General features: G+C 40.9%; 2 protein-coding genes and 1 long non-coding RNA gene across 3 annotated transcripts in view; all 3 read left to right on the top strand.

Annotated features, from left to right (window-relative positions):
• Nucleotides 1–23,564, top strand: part of LOC134127038 (uncharacterized) — a 90,278-nt gene that overhangs the window by 8,907 nt on the left and 57,807 nt on the right. The gene's annotated exons all lie outside the window — the stretch shown is intronic.
• On the top strand, nt 1,735–5,555 carry LOC119208365 (extracellular calcium-sensing receptor-like). The gene is made up of 8 exons (XM_037457780.2): nt 1,735–1,778; nt 1,989–2,283; nt 2,373–2,662; nt 2,921–3,216; nt 3,447–3,646; nt 3,778–3,999; nt 4,447–4,570; nt 4,657–5,555. Exons 1-8 carry the CDS (start codon nt 1,750–1,752, stop codon nt 5,553–5,555), a joined length of 2,355 nt encoding a protein of 784 aa, XP_037313677.2. The 5' UTR covers nt 1,735–1,749.
• Nucleotides 12,434–23,065, top strand: LOC119227237 (vomeronasal type-2 receptor 1-like). Its single transcript, XM_037485880.2, has 20 exons — nt 12,434–12,462; nt 12,823–13,117; nt 13,207–13,496; nt 13,761–14,056; nt 14,282–14,481; nt 14,589–14,810; nt 15,637–15,760; nt 16,218–17,121; nt 18,553–18,713; nt 18,936–19,066; nt 19,189–19,341; nt 19,431–19,631; nt 20,022–20,288; nt 20,340–20,552; nt 20,678–20,808; nt 21,278–21,374; nt 21,481–21,604; nt 21,760–22,232; nt 22,336–22,416; nt 22,634–23,065. The coding sequence occupies exons 1-20, from the start codon at nt 12,434–12,436 to the stop codon at nt 22,988–22,990; spliced, it is 4,749 nt and encodes a 1,582-aa protein (XP_037341777.2). The 3' UTR covers nt 22,991–23,065.

Below are 23,564 nucleotides of genomic sequence, written 5' to 3'. Positions count from 1 at the left end.
TGGGCTGTGGCAATAATTTTGAAAAATAATAGCTTGCATCAACATATGGGAAAAAAAGAACTGAACTAGTTGAAACTGTTAACTTAGTTCAAATATTTTGAAGTTTGAACTATGAACTGAACTAGCTCATTTTAAAATTTGTGAACTGAACTTTGAACTAGTTCATGTAGAAAGTGAACTTTTCCAACACTGATAAGCACCATGACGTTGTGAACATCTTGAACACCGTGAAAACTATAGAATGAAACAGAAGAAATACATTATGCTTCTATGTAGTTTCAACAATTAACTTATACAAAATCATGTTTACACTCGATCCAAATCATTTGAAATACTAGCCAAGGTGAAATGAAATATGTTTAAACCGCTATGACAAATAAAACATCACATGCGTCCTTCATACCTCAATCCGCTCTCCCAAGGGCGCTAAGCAAAGGAATTTCCTCCACCAGCTAGCATCTCGGTACACCCTCATAATTAGGAGCTATTAGAAATTACAGGTACAAACAATAAAAAATAATGAAGTAAATTACGATTTAACTCTTTCGTTACATCATTTGAATGTATGTAACAAAGATACATGACTAATAAGTTTACAAGTTTTACCCTTACTTCAAGGATACGTGACTTCCACGTCGCAAAAGATAAGTAGCATGAAGTTAGCGTCACAAAAACATAAGAAGAAGAAAACGGTGCTTTTCAAAATAAAAGCAGAACAGTCCTCGTTAACACATGAATATAACATTGTGTAGGAGAATTTTGCAATTTAAATCAGACATTTACACTCTTGGCTAAAAATATATTAACGTCCAGTTGCAGGTTGCTAACTGCCATAATATAGTCAGAATGTACATTTTCAATTTCTGTTTCAAATCATCTTAGAATATTTGCATAACAGTCAAGCTCTCACTCCAACAATGTGACACTATAAGGAACTCTTTTGAACACCTTTTTTGCAGCTTTCTGATGCAATCTGAAAATGAAACAAACTACATTGTGGCTGCAAAATAAATAAGTTTAATATAAAATGCCATGATGTGCACATTCAACTTGCTTATCTAGTTATTTACATTTTAACTGTTGTCACATTTAATGTTTCATTGATTTCTATGTATTTTTGTGAGCATCCTTTTGAAATATTTTGTTTGTCTTATTTTACAAATATTGTGGTACCATTGCATACTAGCAATAGAATACAGTAAATAGAATGAGTATGAAGAAAAATAAAATGAATATGCGTTTCTGTCAGTTCTTCAATTAACAATTTAACTACACAAAAAACATTTAGTGATTGATGTGTAATATGAGCTAAAAGAAAAAAAAGGTGTACACAAAAAGGCTTGAGTTAATGAAAGGCCACTGGTTAAGAACATCCTCTCTCTGACGTAGAGAAAGCTGACAATCTGAGGCAAGCTTTGGTCTGAAAAACTATTTAAAGCAGTGAAAACACATGGGGACCTTTGAGGGATGGAGATCTTTACTCTCTTCATTGGTCTGATCCTGTCGCTGGGTTTGTATGAGCTGAACATAGCTCTTGCTTTGCATGGTTCTGTGGATGGAGTGAAACAAAGGGCTGGGCTTACAGAGGATAGGACTGGTGTTGGAGTCAGCGATGAGGGTTCATCTGTGGAATGTAAGCTGCAGGGTGCCACTCGTCTACCTGCATTCTCAATGGATGGTGACTACGTTGTTGGTGGTGTTTTTTCCTTACATTATTTTACGCAAACAGTGGAGCATAACTACACCACCATGCCTGGTCCAATAAGATGCTCAGGGAGGTTAGTAAGAGGGACTAAGTGGGGACTCAGAGGATGTTGCTGATGAAATGTTTACATACTTTTAACAATAATTGATGCTTGATTATTATGAATATTGTATTCAAATCTGTGTTACGATTTTAGATTTTCATTTCTACCACAAACATGTATCACTTTGGAAATTAGTAAATTGTCAATGTTTTAAAAATTTACACGAGTGTCTGTGTGCAGCATCATCTCCCTTGAACTGCGCTTCTCACGCGCAATGATCTTCGCCATCGAGGAGATCAACAACAGCACGAAGCTGCTTCCGGGCATCAGACTCGGTTATCAGATCTACGACTCGTGCGAGTCTGTACCTGTTGCGGTGCACGTGGCATTCCAGCTTTTAAGCGGCCTGGATCCAGTGTTTCACGCTGGGGACAATTGCTCTCAGTCGGGTAAGGTGATTGCCGTCGTCGGTGAGTCTGGGTCCACGCCATCCATCAGCATGTCGCGCATCATCGGGCCCTTTAACATTCCGCTGGTAAATAATTTGAATCAATGCAAACATAGCGATTTAGACCATTGCCTTTTTAGTATCAGTCCTGATAAATAATTTTTTTTTCCCTCTAGGTTAGTCACTTTGCCACCTGTGCATGCCTGTCTGATAAGCAACAGTACCCCAGTTTCTTCAGAACCATCCCGAGTGACCAGTTCCAGGCTGACGCGCTGGCAAAGCTGGTCAAACACTTTGGTTGGACTTGGATAGGTGCTATCCGATCGGATTCAGATTATGGGAACAGTGGCATGGCGTCTTTCCTGAAGGCAGCGCACAAAGAGGGGATCTGTGTGGAATATTCAGAATCTTTCTATCGGACCAACCCACGTAGCAGGATCCAGAGAGTAGCCGACATCATCCGCAGGTTTCTACATTCAATGATTGTGTGCTCACACTGACTTGCACCCAAATCTACAAAGAACGTACTTGAAGGAAATCTAAAAAAAATGTTTAACTGTTTAAATATGTGATGATATTTGTTATAAAAGTGACACGAAGTAAGATTGATTAAGTGAGACAACAAGACAAATAACCGCTTTAACTATTTCTTTACATACTGTATATGCAAATATTTAGCAATATATTTAAATGATATTATTAAATGTATTCCTGTTTTTTCCAGGTCGACAGCTGTGGTTATTGTGGCATTTATGTCCCCTGGAGACCTACGGATTCTGCTGGAGGAGCTGTCATTGAAGCCCTCTCCACCTCGCCAGTGGATAGGCAGCGAGTCCTGGCTTACTGACCCAGACATGCTGAGGTTCAGTTTCTGTGCTGGAGCAATCGGATTTGGCATTGAGCGAGCTCTCATCCCAGGACTGAGAGACTTCCTGCTGGATCTCCCTCCCTCTGAAGTGTCTGCCTCTCCGGTGCTGACTGAGTTCTGGGAGGAACAATTCAACTGCAGGCTGGAAAAAAGTGAGAAAGTTTTGCAGATCTTTAAGTCACACTCCCAGTTTGGTCTTTCTTTTTTTATTCTTATATTATATTTTATATCCTGGATTGGAGTACAAGCTGCTTAAAAAAAACAATCCCAGATTGATTACAAGTAGGATCTGTTGTAATTGAACAAAAACGAAATGGAAAAATGGTGCCTCTCTTGGAATGATCCAATTTGATTCAGAGATCTTTCGGTGTGTTTTATGCAGGTGTCTCAGACAAGAACATCTGTAATGGAAGTGAAGACATAGGGAGGATCCAGAGCCCATACTCTACAACTCAGTTCAGAATTGATAACATGGTGTACAAGGCTGTTTATGCAATAGCACATGCCATTCAAAATGCAGTGTGTCAGGAAACATATTCTATAATCCAGTGTGACAAACTCACTAGCGTAGAGATCAAAGAGGTGAGTCAAAACAAATTATATGTTAAAGCCCAATGTCCTTTTATTGTAAGTTTTTTAAAATGAAATAATAACTTTATTAGAAATCGTTAAATTCCTCCCTGTGACCGTCTTCCTTCACTTCAACTTCGCAGGTTCTCAACCAGTTGAAGAAAGTGAAATTTTCCCAAAATGGTTATGATGTGTCATTCGATGCCAATGGGGACCCTTTGGCCACATACGAGCTGATTAACTGGCAGAAAAGCGAGAGTGGCAGCATCGAGTTAGTGACAGTAGGATATTACAATGCGTCACTACCAGAAGGCCAGGAAATCCATATCAATAGGATCCTCACCTGGGTGGAGGGTGGCACACAAGTAGGAAGACCGTAATTATAATCATGACATATTTCAACATGGAATTTTGCAATATGTCTTCTTGGCTGCTGTTTCTCTCCTGTCCATACTGAGTGCAAAGAGCTGTGTTTTATAGTCATTGCATCAGTTCCGACATTCCTTTAAAGATTTACCAAAATGTGTTCCCTTGTTGAGTTGTTTTACAGGAATGGTAACAAAAAAGTCTCCATCCAATCAAGACCGCTGAAGCCTTATTATAACGTTAGCTGAACTTAAGAACACACATTTCTTCAAAAATGTTAATTCTTTCCACCAGAAGTTGCATTGGCAAATACATGTACACAAACAACTTGATAACAGGCAACTTTCAATTTTAGAAAACATTTGAAAGTAGTTGAACTTAACCTTTAATACTCAGCATTTAAAAGCACATCGAATTATGAGTGTTTTTTAATGTCTCTGTTTCAGGTGCCGGTGTCAGTTTGTTCTGACAGCTGTCCTGCAGGAACTCGGAAAGTGCTGCAGAAAGGAAAACCCATCTGCTGTTATGATTGTGTATTGTGTCCCGAGGGAGAGATTAGCAATGCTACAGGTATTGACTATTGGAAATGCATATACTGCACAAGATCATATGTTGAGTATAACAGCTAAAAAGATATTTCTTCGTTATTTTTTCAGATTCCTCTGATTGTTTCCCTTGCCCAAAGGATTTCTGGCCTAATGCAAAGAGAAACATTTGTCTCCCCAAGCCTGTAGAGTTTCTTTCCTTCAACGAGGGTCTAGGAATCATCCTTTGTGCATTCTCAGTTGGAGGGGCCTGTCTTGCCGTCCTAACAGCGGCTGTGTTCCACCGTCATAGGACATCCCCGATTGTCAGGGCCAACAACTCTGAGCTGAGCTTCCTGCTGCTCTTCTCTCTGACTCTGTGTTTCTTATGCTCATTAACTTTCATTGGAGCCCCCTCTGACTGGTCCTGCATGCTGCGCCACACAGCATTTGGGATCACCTTCGTCCTCTGTATGTCTTGTGTTCTTGGAAAAACGTTAGTCGTGTTAATGGCCTTTAAAGCCACTCTCCCAGGTGGTAATATCATGAAGTGGTTTGGTCCTCCACAACAAAGAATGACCGTAGTGTTTTTTACCATCATTCAAGTTGTAATATGTACCCTTTGGTTGGTTCTTAGCCCTCCTTTTCCAATGAAAAACCTAACCACGTACAAGGAGAAAATCATCCTGGAGTGTGCACTGGGCTCCACTTTTGGGTTCTGGGCGGTGCTCGGGTACATCGGCCTGCTGGCTGTGTTTTGCTTTGTGCTAGCTGTCCTAGCCCGGAAACTACCTGATAATTTTAATGAAGCCAAGCTCATCACGTTCAGCATGCTGATATTCTGTGCAGTCTGGATCACCTTCATCCCAGCGTATGTCAGCTCTCCTGGTAAATTTACTGTGGCTGTGGAGATATTTGCCATTCTGGCTTCCAGTTTTGGACTCATGTTGTGTATTTTTGCATCAAAGTGTTTCATCATATTGTTTCAGCCAGAGAAAAACACCAAGAAATATTTAATGAACAAAACCTAATGCTAGATTATCTGACATGAAATGAACTAAAATGGCAATTGAAAAGACTTTTACTCAAATTATTGAAGTCAAAAAGGGGAAACAGAGAGATCTTGTTTCTTATCTGTACTCTTGGCTTAAATATATTAACGTCCAGTCCAACGGGCATGAAATAGCCAGAATGTACACATTCAATCTTTGTTTCAAATCATCTTAGAATATTAGCATACCAATCAAGCTCTCACTTCAACATTGTTACACTATAAGGAACTCGTTTGAACACCTGATTCTGCAACTTTGCAATGCAATCTGTAAATGAAACAAACTACATTGTTGCTGCAAAATAAAACAAGTTCAATATAACATGCCATGATATGCACATTCAACATGTTTATCTAGTTATTTACATTTGAACTGTTGTCACATTTCAATGTATTTTTGTGGAAATCCTTTTAACATATTTTGTTTGTCTTATTTGACAAATATTGTTGTACCACGGCATAATAGCAATTGAATAAGTAATTGAATAAAGTAAATAGAAATGTATGAAGAAAAGTAAACTGAATATGTGTATCTTTCATTTATACAATTAACAATTTACGTAATAAAATTACAATTTATGTAATATGAGCTAAAAGAAAAAAAGGTGTACTTAGTTAAGAAAGTATTTAGTGCTGGTCATTTTAATAGAAGAGAAAGCGTCAGCGGCAGATTATATTGTAAGAAAAGCATCACAAAAAAGTCTTCAACAAGAGTTAATCAGAGGCCACTGGTTAAGAACATCCTCTCTCTGACGTAGAGAAAGCTGACGTACAATCTGGGGTAAGCTTTGGTCTGAAAGTACATTGATAGATGGAGATCTTTGCTCTCTTCACTGGTCTGATCCTGTCGCTGGTTTTTGTTGGGATTTTCAATCCCTCAGAGTTGGTTGATGATAAAAATCCGAAACGTCAATTTAAAAAGTTAACATTTATTTAGAAGAGAAAAAGATACATTGAGCAATTCGCCGCAGGAACACCTGGAGACTCTACACACGTATCAGAAAGTGATCCATCCAAGAGTCTGCCTGCTGTCCGACTCTAACCCTTTTTATAATCTCCTCATGTCCTCGAAAACTAGTTTAAGCTGGTTTTGTCTTAGACTGATGTTGCCCAGGATGTTTCCCCCTCTCTACTATTCTGTGCTAGGAGCACTGTGTCAGAAGGTGATTTATCTTCACGCTTCTTATACCCCTTCATCCCTCAGTTCCAATATTGCTCCGATTCTCAACCCAAACTCACACTCCATCTTCCCCTCACTCCCAAACAAGACCCTGAGGTACTTGAACTCGTTCACTTGGGGAAATGACACATTCCCTACCCGGAGTATGCAATCCATCGGTTTCTTGCTGAGAACAATGGCCTCAGATTTAGAGGTGCTAATCCTCATCCCAACCGCTTCACACTTGGCTGCTCCAGTGAGAGTTGGAGGTCACAGACAGAAAATGCCATCAGGACCACATCATCTGCAAAAAGCAGTGATAAAATCTGAAGCCCCCCAAAATGTAGACCCTCCTCCCCAGACTACACCTCGATATCCTTTCCATGAAACCACAAACAGGATTGGTGACAAGGCGCAGCCCTGGCGAAAGCCAACCCCCACCGGAAACATCTGACTTACTGCCGAGGATCCGAACACAGCTCTCGCTTTGTGCGTACAGGGATTGGATGGCCCCAAGTAGGGCTCCGTAGCCGGGGTTCTTCCAAAAAAAACACGGAAACACAGGTCTGGGTGGTAACAGGATTTATTTTTAATATGCACTGAGCGCAGGTTCTTTGCTCTCTCGCTCCGCTCTTCAGCCTTGCCCCTGAGCATCTGCACAAGTCTCTCCCCACCTACAAGTCCTGCTCACTATTTTTGAAGGGGGGACAGTCAGTCAAGATGTTGCTCATCTGCGCTTATTAATTACCTTATTCCTTTGTTCGACAATCGGCCGAACCCTCCTTTCCAGCAGCTTAGAGTAGACTTTACAAGGAAGGCTGAGTAGTGTGATACCCCTGTAATTGGCACAGACTCTTCCTGGTCCCCCTTTATCGAGAGAGGTACCACCACCCCGGTCTGCCACTCTTTTGGCACTGTCCCAGGGGCGTGTCATCCAAAACAGCTCCCCAACACCCATTGCTTTCAGCATCTCCGGAAGGATCTCATCAATCCCTGGGGTATTGCCACTGCTGAGTTGTTCAACTACCACAGTGACCTCCACCAGGCAAATTGACGATGATCCCTACTCCGCCTCCAGTTCCACCTCTACCATAGAGGGCGTAGTAGTTGGATTCAGGAGTTCCTCAAAGTGGTCCTTCCATCGCCTGATAACCTCAGTTGCGGTCAACAGGGCCCCATCCTTACTGTACACAGCTTGGATGGTTCCCTGTTTTCCCCTCCTGAGCTGCCGGATGGTCTTTCAGAAGCACTTTGGTGCCGACCGTCCTCCATAGTTACCCCGAACTCCTCCCACACTCGCTGCTTTGCCTCCTTCACAGCATAGGCTTCCGCCCTTCGAACCTGTTTTGTACACTGCCACTGCCTCCGGAGTCCCACCGGATATCATAACACGGAAGGCCTCCTTCTTCAGTTAGACGGCTTCCCTGACCACCGGTGTCCACCACGGGGTTTGAGGGTTACCGCCCCTTGATGCACCTAAGAACTTAAGACCACAACTCACTACCACAGGTTCAGCAATGAAAGTTTTGAACATACACCACTCTGGTTCAATGTCCCCTACCTCCATAGGTATGGAGCCTCTCAGTGAAAAGGAACAAATCACGTCACCTACACGCACTACGCGCTTGGGTTTACCAGGTCTGCCCTGAGTCTTTCCCCCATCCTCTGACCCAGGTTACCACCAGATGGTTATGAGTTGACAGCTCTGTCCCTCTGTTTACCTGAGTGTCCAAAACATGCAGACTCACATCAGATAATATGATTATAAAATCGATTATTGATCTTTGGCCTAGGATGCTCAAGGTCCTCCTGTGCACCATTACTCCGTGCTGGTCCAACTGCCGCCATCCCCGTTTCATACCAGGCTCCTTAAAAGGTACAGAGTGACACACTTGCTGTAAATTCCGATTCCAGAGCCGAGGTTGTGTGTAGAGGTAAGCCCCACCAGATCCAGCTTATAACGCTCAACCTCCTGCACAAGCGCAGGCTCCTTCCCCCCAGAGAGGTGACGTTTCATGTCCCAGCATCTGCTGACCAGGTCTGTTCCGTCTAGACTCTCCACTGTCAATGGCGATTCTGGGGGGTGGCCTGGGGTGGCCGTGGCTCATTGGCCACCCCTGTGGCCACCCCAGATCTGATAGGTAGTTGGTCAAGTCAACACAAGAAACAAGAGAAATGCTGTCAATCAATGATGACAGCTAAACAACTGATTTAGGGCCAGTTTTACATTTTTAATTAACACAGTAATGGTCGTACTGAGGCTGTGAGAGCTGATTTCTGTTCAGCGGACGTTTGGCCATGCAGGTCAGGTGACCCATGAGATGAGTGCGCTGCGCCTGCCGCTGGTCCGTGAAACAGGAGGACGGTCACAGTTTACAACAGCGACGATACAACAACGATAAAAACTCCGGAATCTGTCGATTGAGAGGTGTAGGAGACAGTTTTAATTGACATTGGGTGGAAGATACCAAATTGGGCCAGCATGTGTCACCATGGTGCACTTGCTTTATTAGGTGGGAACTTTCAGCCAGGTGGCAGGTGTTGCGAGACGGAGGAGCACACAGTTTTCGACCGCTCCGGTCTCTGTCACGATTACATGGTTGTAAGTGACAGCTAAATGGACTCCACATTGTGATAAATAAACCAAATATTCAAACAAAGAATCAAAGGCGTAAGCGGGTTTATTTAACAGAACGAAACATGTGGTAGTGCAGTGGCCAGCGCGTCAAACCCTACTTTTAGCCTGTCTACGCAGCCCCTCAGTGGCTTTAAGTTAGGCTTAGCCGCTACAAGAGGTATGGTAATTTAATGTTTAGTTATATCATTGTTCCCTCTGAATGTGTAGGAAAACTTTATCTAGCACTAAGTAGCAGCTAAAGGTCAAACTACACTGCACTAGCTGGCTAGCTTAGCAGCCTGCAAACCAAGTTAAGCATTGAACGTTAGCATTTTATTTTTTTTAATTATTAGGATACCGCCATGAAATATTAAACGCTGTTTTCTAGACTGAAGACTGAGGGTGTTTGTTTGCAGATGTGTGTTCAATAGAGCTAACAGTGTCTCAAATATACAGTAGTGTGACAGTCTAGATTTAAGAAGCTATAACACAAGAACAAGCTGTAACTTATTTATTTGCTCTGTGATATAAGGGCTGTTTAAGACTATTTGCTCTTGGAGATAAAGGACTTTTTGTTTGTATCAATTAGCTCATCTTCACAGTTCACATATTTTTAGACGTTTAAATAGGCAGAGGCACAGCAAATTGCATTCAAATTCCTGACTTGGTGGGTCTGTCATAACCTCGCAAATGTAACGATGGTGACAAGGATTCCTTTAGGGCAGTGTTTCTCAACTGGTGGGTCCCGACCCACTAGTGGGTCGCGGACCCGTTTGTAGTGGGTCGTTATTTTGAAGGGACTTTCTCTAATGCATGACTTTCTCTAATTCTCTAACTTGTCCCGGAGCCAGACAAGTTGAGAACCACTGCTTTAGGGGGACAATCTTCTATCCCATTGTGGACACCATACTTAAAGAGTTAGATAGGTGCTTCTCCAAAGACAATTGTGAAATAATGAGAGGAATACAAGCTTTGGACCCCAAAAGCAGATGTTTCCTTCAAGAGGAAGCAGTCTTTCGCCTGGGAGAAATTTATGAATGTGACTCTGAAGATCTCAGTGATGAACTCCACCAGACAAGGAGGCTTTTGCAAAGGAAACAGCAAAGTGGAATGTCGAACTTGTCCGGTATTGTTGAACTTGCAGTGTTCCTTGAACCTCATAAGGATGTTTTTCACAAGCTTTTTCGTCTATGCAAGATAGCCTTAGCCCTCCCGGTAAGCAGTGCTGCATGTGAGCGCAGCTTCTCAGCTCTTAAACTCATCAAGACCCATTTGCACACAACAATGACAGATGACAGACTGAGCAACCTGGGTGTTCTCAGCATTGAGGCTAGAAGAGCAAAGTCGCTTGACATGGACAAATTTATTAAACTTTTTGCTACCAATCACCAAAACAGGCAAATTCATCTGAAGATGGATGAACCCAGAATTTGTCTAATGGTCTTGTTTTTGTGTTGTTAAGATTTGCTTGGTTTATGTTACAACTGTTTATGTACAATTTTAACAAGTTACATTATGAAGAAGCACCTTAACCCTTTAGTTATATTTGGTCTGGTGGCATTGCATTGGACTTTAAGTCTTGTCTTGTGGTCTTGGCCCTATGTGAAAGCATTTTGTAGCAGCAGAATGAGCAAAAGCAAGAACTAGCTACCTCTATTGCACTTTGTTACTATTATTAGAATCCTCTATTGTTCATGAGAGTTTAAAGGTTGACATAACATTACTTCATAGTATATACTTTGTTTGGAGTTAAGATTTGTTTGGTTTTTGTTACAATTGTTTATATATATGTAACGGATTGTATATAGGTTCTGTTAAATTGCTGCTTAAATGGGGGCAGCGCCGTCTACCATGGCCACCCCACACTAGCTTTGTGTCCCATCTTGGCCACCCCAGTAAAAATGTTCAGGATACGCCACTGCCCACTGTCACTGCCAGCCTTATAGCAGCGGACCCGACCGCATCGGTTTCCCCCACAGGTGGTGAGCCCATAGGAGTTAGAATTTCAGGGTGAAGCCGCTGGTCTACGCAACCAACAGGCCACAGGGCAGTCTCTCGACCATCCCTAGACCATGTCTGTTTTTTACAACCAGCGAACTCGAGAACAATGGCTGCCTACATGTATTTATACCAATCAGTAAAGGTGTGAAAGTCTGTGACCACGCCCCTTGGGAGTGGTGACCACGTCCCCTGGGAGTGGTCTCCTGGTGAGTTCAATGTAGCTTGGCTTTTGAAGGCCTCTCAGTCTATCAGTTGTGGCATTATCAAGTATTACATTAATGCATTTTGGTAGATCACATTACATTGAATACAATCATAACTGTACATTGAAATTATTCTATTGATTACAGTTTCAAAATTACAGTGGTTTTACAACATTCCCATTACTTTATCAAATACATATCTCCAGAATCATGGTTGTTTTTAGTTGTACACTAAATGCATTTTATCTATAGTTAATTTATGAACCTGGTCGTCAATTCATTTTTTAATATCCTACACATTGCATAATAGCAATAATATAAAGTAAATAGAAGATGTATAAAGAAAATAAAATAAAAAATGTGTTTCTTTCACTTATTTAATCAACAATTTAACTACACAATAACAATTAGTCATTGACGTGTAATATGAGCTAAAAGAAAAAAAAGGTGTACACAAAAAGGCTTCCACATGAGTCAATCAAAGGCCACTGGTTAAGAACATCCTCTCTCTGACGTCGAGAAAGCTGACCATCTGAGGAAAGTTTTGGTCTGAAACTCTATATAAAGCAGTGAAAACACATGAGGACTGTTGAGGGATGGAGATCTTTGCTCTCTTCATTGGTCTGATCCTGTCGCTGGGTTTGTATGAGCTGAACTTAGCTCTTGCTTTGCATGGTTCTGTGGATGGAGTGAAACAAAGGGCTGGGCTTACAGAGGATAGGACTGGTGTTGGAGTCAGCGATGAGGGCTCATCTGTGGAATGTAAGCTGCAGGGTGCCACTCGTCTACCTGCATTCTCAATGGATGGTGACTATGTTGTTGGTGGTGTTTTGTCTATACACCACTACACTTACACAGTGACAAATAACTACACCACCATGCCTGATCTGATAAGATGCTCAGGGAGGTTAGTAGGAGAGAGAAGTGCTAGAGGATGTACTCTTACTTACTTACTGGAAATGTACAGAAAGAAAGATATCTATATTATTTTGTTTGTTTCTCAACAAAAACATTAGTGAGCTAAAAAACAAAATAAAATAAAAATTAAATTAAATTATTGACGAATTAAAATGTATTTTTTTTGTATCATGATGCTGGTAAATGTTGATCTTGAAATTGGTGTTGAAGCAACCCCTCTATGTAATTTTGGTTTCCATTGGAAGTGCAGCTATAATTGTCAATAACTCTGAATTGAAGATGTTCTCAATTGACTACATCAGTTAATATGATCCTAATGATATGGCATAAATATTTTGTCTGTGTGCAGCATCGACTCTCGTGAACTGCGCTTCTCGCGCGCAATGATCTTCGCCATCAAGGAGATCAACAACAGCACGAAGCTGCTGCCGGGCATCAAACTCGGTTATCAGATCTACGACTCGTGCGCGTCTGTGCCTGTTGCGGTGCACGCGGCATTCCAGCTTTTAAGCGGCCTTGACCCGGTGTTTCACGCCGGGGACAATTGCTCTCAATCGGGTACGGTGATTGCCGTGGTCGGTGAGTCCGGGTCCACGCCATCCATCAGCATGTCGCGCATCATCGGGTCCTTTAACATTCCGCTGGTAAATAATTTGAATCAATGCAACGTAGTGATTTAGACCATTGCCTTTTTAGTATCAGTCCTGTTAAATAATTGGTTGTTTTCCTCTAGGTTAGTCACTTTGCCACCTGTGCATGCCTGTCTGATAAGCAACAGTACCCCAGTTTCTTCAGAACCATCCCGAGTGACCAGTTCCAGGCTGACGCGCTGGCCAAGCTGGTCAAACACTTTGGTTGGACTTGGATAGGTGCTATCCGATCGGATTCGGATTATGGGAACAGTGGTATGGCGTCTTTCCTGAAGGCAGCGCACAAAGAGGGGATCTGTGTGGAATATTCAGAATCTTTCTATCGGACCAACCCACGTAGCAGGATCCAGAGAGTAGCCGACATCATCCGCAGGTTTCTACATTCAATGATTGTGTGCTTGAAATGTTTCCTCGTGCTCACGCTAACCTTCTACACTTGAACCCACAACAATGTTCTGTGAAATATGAGATTGAAGATTACTTCATTGTTAGAACCTTTTTTAATTTTTTTAATTAAATCCAACACTGCTCATGAACACCTAAAAACACATCCCATGTGTTTCTGTCAACTAGCTTTCTACCTATTTTTTAGAAGTCCCTTGTTTTTATATCTTGATGTACTTAAATTTCCCTCCAGGTCGACAGCCCTGGTTATTGTGGCATTTACAACATCTGGAGACTTGAGGATTCTGCTGGAGGAGCTGTCATTGAAGCCCTCTCCACCTCGCCAGTGGATAGGCAGCGAGTCCTGGGTAACTGACCCAGACATGCTGAGGTTCAGTTTCTGTGCTGGAGCAATCGGATTTGGCATTGAGCGAGCTCTCATCCCAGGACTGAGAGACTTCCTGCTGGATCTCCCTCCCTCTGAAGTGTCTGCCTCTCCGGTGCTGACTGAGTTCTGGGAGGAACAATTTAACTGCAGGCTGGAAAAAAGTGAGAACGTTTTGCAGATCTTTAACTTATATAACTATAACATAAAAGGCAACCACAGTTCCACCTTGGGTGTGTTCTGCTATGTTTCTTATAGTTCAGTTCAAACTGTCTTGGAAAAGGTTAACAGTTATTTCAGGCCAACCCTTAGATTAATATGGGGATCTCTTCATGTTGAACAAAGACACGTTTATTTCATGGCAATTTTTTTTGTGTTTTCCGGATCAGCCACGGACAATAATGTTTGTGATGGAACTGAAGACATAAATACAATCCACAGCCCGTACACTGACACATCTCAGCTGCGAATCACTAACATGGTGTACAAGGCTGTTTATGCAATAGCACATGCAATTCATAATGCAGTGTGTAAGGAAACACATTCTATAACCCAGTGTGACAAACTCACCAGCGTAGAGATTAAAGAGGTGTGTCAAAAAAATATGTGAATATCCTGTTTCTGTCCTTTTTGCTTAAAGTACGACATCAAATTCAAATGTTATCCTCACTTTCTTATTGTTCATTGTCTTCACAGGTTCTTACACAACTGAAACATGTGAATATTTCACAAAATGGTTATGAAGTGTCATTTGACGTCAACGGGGATCCTGTGGCCGCGTACGAGCTGGTCAATTGGCAAAACACTGAGTCTGGCAGGATTGAGTTGGTGACAGTAGGATACTACGATGCGTCACTGCCTCTGGGCCAGAAACTCCGCATCGATAGAAACCTCACTTGGGTGGAAGGTGGCACACAAGTAGGGAGATAAACCCTTTTTTAATACATTCAAATATGAACTGATATTAAACTATATGATATGTGGAGAAACGTTTTATGGTCACTGCAATTGTTACCCTGCAGTGAAGACAGATTTCTTCACTGCAGGGTTAAACAACATTATGAAAATGTAATCCTATTTGTATAGGGAAGTTATTAGTATTTTGTATAGGTAAGTTATTAGTATTAGTTATTAGTATTTATAAGTTAAGTCCTCTACTGGGATCCATAGTTATAGTACACTCTCCCAAAATCACAACAACATATAGCCACAAATAGTAATTTGCATTGACGTAGCTGCATAATGAGGACATACACAGATACATGCGGAGGCCACACAGCTTTGACCATACATTTACATTACAATATCATAACCTAAATAAACTAGTAAATATAATATGTATGAAAAGAATATCAAATAAACAAAGTGAAAGTAGTCATTAATGAGTGAGATGGACAAATAAAATAAAAAACTATGAACTACAACTAAATGAAAAAGAACATATGTGACCAGGTATGATGAGCTTGGACGTTTTACATTTAGTTAGTTCAATAATTTTAAGAAGCACTAGGGAGAATTGTGAAATAACTTTAAAGTCTATAGCTTAATTTAAATTTAATTCACTGGGTCTGAGATTTTTTTATCAAATATGATTATATTATTTGTTTTAAATTTGGTCAAGGAACATCAAACTCATTTAAATCTGGGAATGGCACCGTTTCACCCTGATGGCTCAAAGTGTTAAAAAACCTTGCATTTGTCGCACACCCGACTATGTATGACTTTGTTTATATCTATGTGGCAGGCGCCTGCGTCAGTGTGTACCACCAGCTGTCCTGGAGGAACTCGTAAAGTGCTGCAGAAAGGAAAACCCGTCTGCTGTTTTGATTGTATACCCTGTCCTGAGGGAGAGATAAGCAATGCCACAGGTACTGTCTTTGCGACGGTAGATTAGTTGAACGCTGGCACATTTCAGGCTGTTCTGTTTTTGATTCTAGCATTCTGCTTAATAATGAATGTTTAAACACACTATAATAGCAGATAACAGCAGGGACTTTAGAGACATGCTTCCTATTATCCTCATTGTCTCCTCACACAACATCGCTGCTGTTATCACATCAGTCCTGTCCTCCAGAACCTCAAGCTCTCCCACAACAGATCCAATTCAAAGTCCTTGTTCAAACCAGATTATGAGAGTTCTCCATAGCTGTAACCTTCCTATAGTGCTTATTCTGAAATACATCCGAGACTCACATTTTCAAATCTCAAATCAATTTGTCATTTGTCATTTACTGCTATTATTAATGAGTGTTGTAAATTTCTATTAGCATTTTAACTGTACAGCATCAAATATACCCTACAAATCCTCTCTTTTTATTTTTACAGATTCCTCTGATTGCTTCACTTGCCCCGAGGAATTCTGGCCTAATGCAAAGAGAAACATTTGTCTCCCCAAGCCTGTAGAGTTTCTTTCCTTCAACGAGGGTCTAGGAATCATCCTGTGTGCATTCTCAGTTGGAGGGGCCTGTCTTGTCGTCCTAACAGCGGCTGTGTTCCACCGTCATAGGACATCCCCGATTGTCAGGGCCAACAACTCTGAGCTGAGCTTCCTGCTGCTCTTCTCTCTGACTCTGTGTTTCTTATGCTCATTAACTTTCATTGGAGCCCCCTCTGACTGGTCCTGCATGCTGCGCCACACAGCATTTGGGATCACCTTCGTCCTCTGTATGTCTTGTGTTCTTGGAAAAACGATAGTCGTGTTAATGGCCTTTAAAGCCACTCTCCCAGGTGGTAATGTCATGAAGTGGTTTGGTCCTCCACAACAAAGAATGACCGTAGTGTCTTTTACCTTCATTCAAGTTGTAATATGTACCCTTTGGTTGGTTCTTAGCCCTCCTTTTCCAAGGAAAAACCTAACCACGTACAAGGAGAAAATCATCCTGGAGTGTGCACTGGGCTCCACTTTTGGGTTCTGGGCGGTGCTCGGGTACATCGGCCTGCTGGCTGTGTTTTGCTTTGTGCTAGCTGCCCTAGCCCGGAAACTACCTGATAATTTTAATGAAGCCAAGCTCATCACGTTCAGCATGCTGATATTCTGTGCAGTCTGGGTCACCTTTATCCCAGCGTATGTCAGCTCTCCTGGTAAATTTACTGTGGCTGTGGAGATATTTGCCATTCTGGCCTCCAGTTTTGGACTGATGTTGTGCCTATTTGCTCCAAAGTGTTTCATTATATTGTTTAAACCAGAAAAAAACACCAAGAAGCATTTAATGAACAAAAATGCAAAATAGTTAAACATACAGGCAAATCACTATATGTACATTTGTCCTTTACCTTCTTGATTAAAACGTGTAATATTGCCTAATATTTAACATGGAGTAATGTAGCTTTACTATGATATAATCTTCTTTCTTAGGCTGAACATATGAAATAAAGTAAATAAACAAAGTCACAATCTACAACAACAATAAGAGTTTTATTCCTCCATGTTTTTATGAAAATGAATGCTATTTTAACAATTTGTGTAAGGCAACATTCAACTACAAAAATAAACTATTCCAACGTGTTATTTTGATACATCTAACTGTATTAAGGTTAGGATGAAATTAGCGTGATGTCTTTTAAGACAAGAGAGAGAAAATAATTGTATAAGTGTTAAATATACAGATCAACGTGCACCGAAAAAAAAAATCTGTTGAAAATACAGTGAAATACTGGCAACAGTGGTTGCCAGAGCTCCACCGTAAAAATGACAGCATCAACGTATTACAGGATTTTTTTTCTAACTGCACATTTCACCGTTCGGAACCGTTATTTGTTTATAGTAAATTACTTTAAAAACAATATACAGTAAAATACCGGCCGCTGTGGTTGCCAGAACGACAACGTCCACATATAAGACATTACGGATTAAGTTTTTTGGCAGTTGTAAATTTCAGTTGTACATGTAACATTTTTTTAATTCCTGCCTCCCCATTAGGCAAATCATGTGACTTGCACTAGATTGAGCCAAGTCAGATCTAAAGGATCAGTCAGCATGGAGTTAATAGATATTAGGCTGCAAGTATTTCATTTCAATTTATTGTGATTGGTTGATCTCGGGATGACGCATGGGACCCATGAAATGAAGCAAGCATCATAGTTTTTTTATAATCTTCTTCTCACCCTTTCAGAGAATATGTTGGTCAGTCGTCGTCTCCAATAAACATCTTGGGTTTTGTATGGACATTGCACTATACAATTGTTATGGTTTCTCCCTGGATAGTTCTTTGGGCCTTATTTAGCCTCATTTTTCCACTGTTATCTGATGTGAAGGCAAGAGAAGAACCAGTTTTTGAGGGCAGTGTGGTGGGGGATAGGGAGGAGGGAGTGAGTGGGGTCGGTTCAAGTTCATCGTCTTGTTTGAAACTATCAAACGGTGAGCCTCTGGCCCTGCAGTCAGAAGGAGATGTTGTGATTGGAGGACTTTTCCCTCTGCATTACATGGCTGATAGGCCAGAGCAAAGCTACCACAGCGAACCTCAGCTCACATCTTGCAGAGGGTAAGTGTGAGAATAATGTTTCTATTTTATATAATCCAACATGTAAAAAATTGTTTTACATTTATTATTTTTTAACAAAAATGATTACATTTGCTTCTTGCTGTGATTGGATATTTATGCTCCTAAATATTTGAGATATGTCAGGATGAATTATATGCATTCTATTTAATCATCTGCAGCTTTGACCACAGAGCCTTCCGCTGGATGATGACCATGGTGTTTGCAGTGGAGGAAATAAATCGTAATTCCAGCCTGTTACCAGGTGTTAAACTGGGCTATAATATTGTGGACAGCTGTGATCAGGTCGACACAAGCCTAAAGGCTCTTTTGTCTTTAGTCAGTCCATCAAAAGCTGTGATGAGTGAGATTAAACAAATGGAAGAAAATGCAAAAATATTTGATGAGTCAAGAGACAACATTACTGAATCGGAATGGGTAAAAAGAGAAGAAAATAAAAAAAAGGAAAGGATGCAGAGAAGAATAAAAAATAAAGGCTCAGAGATTATTGGCGAAATGGTTCATAGTCTTAATAATTCTGGGAATGAAACAGGGGAGAGAATAGATAGAAATAAACAATCGCCAGCCTTACCTTCATGTCTGGCTGATTCTCCTGTGTCAGCTGTGATTGGTCCTGCATCATCTTCCCCTACAAGAGCTGTGGCTCACACCCTTGGCCCATTCAACCTGCCACTGGTAAAAAAGGACTGAAATAGCAGAAACCGTGTTTTTTACTGATAAATCAAAAAACTAAGCTTGATTTGGTTGTGTTTTGCTTCAGAGTTAGCTCACTACTGTTCATTTTGTCTCCAATACAGGTGAGTTATTTTGCCACTTGCACATGTCTTAGTGATAAGTATATGTACCCGTCATTCTTGCGGACTGTGCCAAGTGATGTATTTCAAGTTAAAGGGCTTGTCCAGCTGGTGACCTACTTGGGCTGGTTCTGGGTGGGCACAATAGGGACCACGGTGAGATCATCAATTTATCTGAATACCGCACCGTTAGATGAACATACCAACCTGAATAACAAAACCTCTCTATATACTGTATATTTCAGGACGACTACAGTCAATATGGTATCCACGAATTTTCCAACCAGTTTCAACAACAAGGTGGGTGTGTGGCATTTCATCTGACCATCCCGAAAACACCCACAGCTACTGAGATACAAGAAATGGCCGACAGGCTGCAGAGTTCTACCGCTGTAGTAGTGGTGGTGTTTGCAACAGAGGGACAGCTTATGGACCTGATCTTAGAGGTAAGAACTCTTTTTTAGGTGTTCTCAACCATCATTGAGCCAACTAGTTGTGTGACGCCGGCCTGCGTCTTCTGAAAATAAAAACTTTAGAGGATGATGCCAGATATCAATTTTCATTTTTGGAAATTGACTGATCGTTGATTGATCGTTCTGTTATGTGTTTTAAACTTAATTTAAACAATGCATTCCTAAATGTAAAAAAAAACAATGTATGTGTCAAAAATCTATCAACCTTATCTTTATCTCAGCCAATATTTTTACATGAACATAAAACGATATATTATAAAGTATTCCAAGTAATAAAATGAGATTTAGGATTATCACACTGTTGTTGATTGTGCTAATCTGGTTGCCTTATCATGTTCATTTTAAGTGTGCCTTATTTTTCAGCTGGCTAAGAGAAATGTGACAGGAATCCAGTGGGTAGCTAGTGAAGCGTGGGTAACCGCTAGCCTGCTGACCTCACCCCGATTCCACCCTCTCCTGGAGGGCACGCTGGGCTTCTCTTTCCCTGGAGTCTGGATCCCCGGCTTGAAAGAGTTTCTTTTAAGTCTCCGGCCTTCTCCCGAAACTGGGATGGAATTCGTCAACATGTTCTGGGAAGAACTGTTCAGCTGCAGGCTAGAATTTAGTGGAAACATGTCTGAAGAAAATGAAGCAGATACCATCGATAACTTTATGGGATTGGATGCTTTTGATGACAAAAAGGACTGTCATCCTGCTGAAAAGCCTGTTTGCACCGGTTCAGAAGATCTGAGTTACATTCACAACACTTTTACAGATGTATCTCGGGTCAGAGTATCCTATAATGTTTATAAAGCTGTGTACGCCATTGCCCATGCTCTTCACACTTTATTAAACTGCGATTCCGCCAACAATTATAGAATGTGTGAGAATCGTAAATCCTTCACTTCTGCCCAGGCAAGTGGAACCACTACAGAATCATCTTCAATTTTTTTCATTTTGTTTGAACTATGTAATCATTTCAGTTTTTTCTTAAATTGTTCTATACTCTTTATTTTGTTTTGTATCCTCCTTTCATACAGTTACTGCATCATCTGAAGACAGTGAATTTCACCAACCAGTTTGAGGAGAACGTTTTTTTTTTCCCCAACGGAGAGCCGGTTCCTCTCTATGACATCATTAACTGGCAGAAGGACAGCGAGGGTGAAATTAGGTGGAATATTATACTTACCTAATAGGCTACATTAGGAATATAACTGTGTTTTTGATTAGGCTCATTGTATTCATTAAGAACTATTAAAAAAATAATGTGCCGTTTTTTGAAGATATACTGATTATATACGGCTATATAGATTATATATACTCAATCCATATTGATGATTTTGATGCGACACCTCCATGCTTGCTTTAACCCAACATCTTTTATATATCTAAACCTAATTCAGTAGTTTTGCTGTCTAAATCTAGCCAAGTAATTTTCCTGTTGAGTGTCATGTGAAGTCAAATTATTTTCCAAAGACTGTAAGCATGTAACAAGAGTAAAACGACACGTGTTGCAGGCTTTCGTAGGACAACACAAAAAGAGCAGTAACGTTTTGTGAGATGTCATACAAGCTGTTGAAGAAGGATGAAACAAAATATTTGTTTGCCCTGATTTAAAAAATATTTTATGCTGTTTTTAGATTTATAAAAGTGGGAAGCTATCATGGTTCTGCTCCGTTGAAAAAACAATTGCAGCTAGAGCGCAGCACCATTGTGTGGACAAGGGGACAGTCTCAGGTGGGTGATTGGTAACTCTTAAGACACTTTAAATATTTACTCCACGAAACATCTGACCTGCAGTAAAAGCACATCTTGTTGTGGTTTAAAATCTTTATTTCTTCAGGTGCCTGTGTCTCAGTGTAGTTCTCCATGCTCCCCTGGCAGCAGACAAGCCAGACGCCCAGGAGAGCCCCCCTGCTGCTTTGATTGTTTGCCCTGTGCAGAAGGAGAGATCAGCAACCAGACTGGTGGCCCATCCATGTTTTTCGTATTCATACAATTTCTAAATTCAGTCACCCAAAGGCTACTAAACTCTTTAAGGCATACTATATAATTGCAATCTGTGGAGTTTGAGTTTGTGTGTGTTTACACATTGTGTGTCCTTTTTACGTGTCTCTAAAAGGTTCCACAGAGTGCACAAAATGTGCTGAATACTACTGGCCAGACAAAGACAGTGTGAAATGCGTGGCTGGGGTTGAAGAATTCCTGTCCTTCCACGACATCATGGGCATCATCCTAGTCACACTGACCCTGCTGGGCGTTGTCCTGACAACCTTTGTAACTGCTGTCTTTCAACGTTTCCGTACCACACCGATCGTCAGGGCAAACAACTCAGAAATGAGTTTCCTGCTTCTCCTGTCACTCAAGCTGTGCTTCTTGTGTTCCCTGGTGTTCATTGGCCAGCCATCTGAATGGACGTGCAGGCTCCGCCAGGCAGCATTTGGGATTAGCTTTGTCCTCTGTCTCTCCTGCCTACTTGTTAAGACCATAGTTGTCCTCTTGGCCTTTCATGCTAATGCACCTGGTTCAAGGGCCCTGAAGCAGTTTGGTCCCTGTCAACAGCGGACGTTGGTCGTTTGCACCACAGCTCCTCAGGTAGGAGACCTTCAGGACCGCCACTGCTTTGACCTCAAGTGATGACCATTCACATTTTCTGAGTATTTTTAATGGATATCTTTTCTTTCTATTTTACACCCAGATTTGTCTCTGTGCTGTTTGTCTGTTGTGTGCACCTCCCTTCCCATTCAAGAATCCAAACTACCAAGCCACAACTGGAAAAGTAAGTATGACAGTGTGCAGCAGTGTCTTTTTTGATACTTTCACGAGGAGAACTGAAAGTTAGACTTGTTTAAATCCTACCTACACATAGGGGCTTTATTGTTTGTGTTTGTGCGGGAGATTGTAACAAAATCCAAGATAATAATTTGTGTTATATGTGTTGCATTCATTGTACTTTTAGCGTTGGTTGATCTGTATTTTACTATTGTTGGACACAGATTGTTGTGGAGTGTAATGAGCCATGGCCTCCTGGATTTTATCTGGTACTGGGCTACATTGGTTTACTGGCTTTTGTCTGCCTCATCCTGGCATTCCTTGGACGGAAGCTCCCGGATACTTTTAATGAGGCAAAGCTTATCACCTTCAGCATGCTGATCTTCTGGGCCGTGTGGATCTCTTTCATTCCAGCTTATGTCAGCTCTCCTGGGAAGTTCACAGTGGCTGTGGAAGTATTTGCTATATTAGCCTCAAGTTTTGGACTCTTGCTATGTATTTTTGTGCCAAAATGTTACATAATACTACTGCAGCCTGAAAGAAACATTAAGAAAAGAATGACCGGAAGATATCTCACATAAATGTTGGTGGTCCTTTTTAATGGCAAACAAAAGTACATTGTTTATCAAGACATCATGCAAATATATTTAAATGTGAAACAACATTCCTGGTTTGTGTGTACTCTCTTATGCCTTACATATTATAAGGGTATATATAGAATACCAGAAATGTTGTTCTTTGAAGCCTATTAAGTAAAGTGTTGAATAATGGATTCTGGGGGTTTTCTGTTTCCAATAGAATGAAACACCAAGTCTACGTAATTCACTGAACCACAGCATTGTAGTGTTAAGGGGTAACTTGGCACAAGGCCTGTGTGAGTAAAAGAGAAGATGAAGATATTAGAACCCCTGCTCTACTAGCAAAGGCAGACGTATGGGGCGCCGTTTGTAAATCTTGCACTTTCTAAAATCCTGCGCAGTTTAGCATTATCATATGAAAAAAAAGCAGGACAATATTCATATATCACTTTTTCAAACATTTAGAGACAAAATCATGTAAATACATGCAACATCTTACATCCATTTACATATAAATGTAAATGTTAAATGTAAATGTTAAATCTGATTGTAAATGTTAAATTTAACATTAACATAT

The sequence above is a fragment of the Pungitius pungitius genome, chromosome 3 (assembly GCF_949316345.1).
Source record: "Pungitius pungitius chromosome 3, fPunPun2.1, whole genome shotgun sequence".
Lineage (NCBI taxonomy): Eukaryota > Metazoa > Chordata > Actinopteri > Perciformes > Gasterosteidae > Pungitius > Pungitius pungitius.
This window is presented reverse-complemented; position numbering and strand designations above follow the sequence as displayed.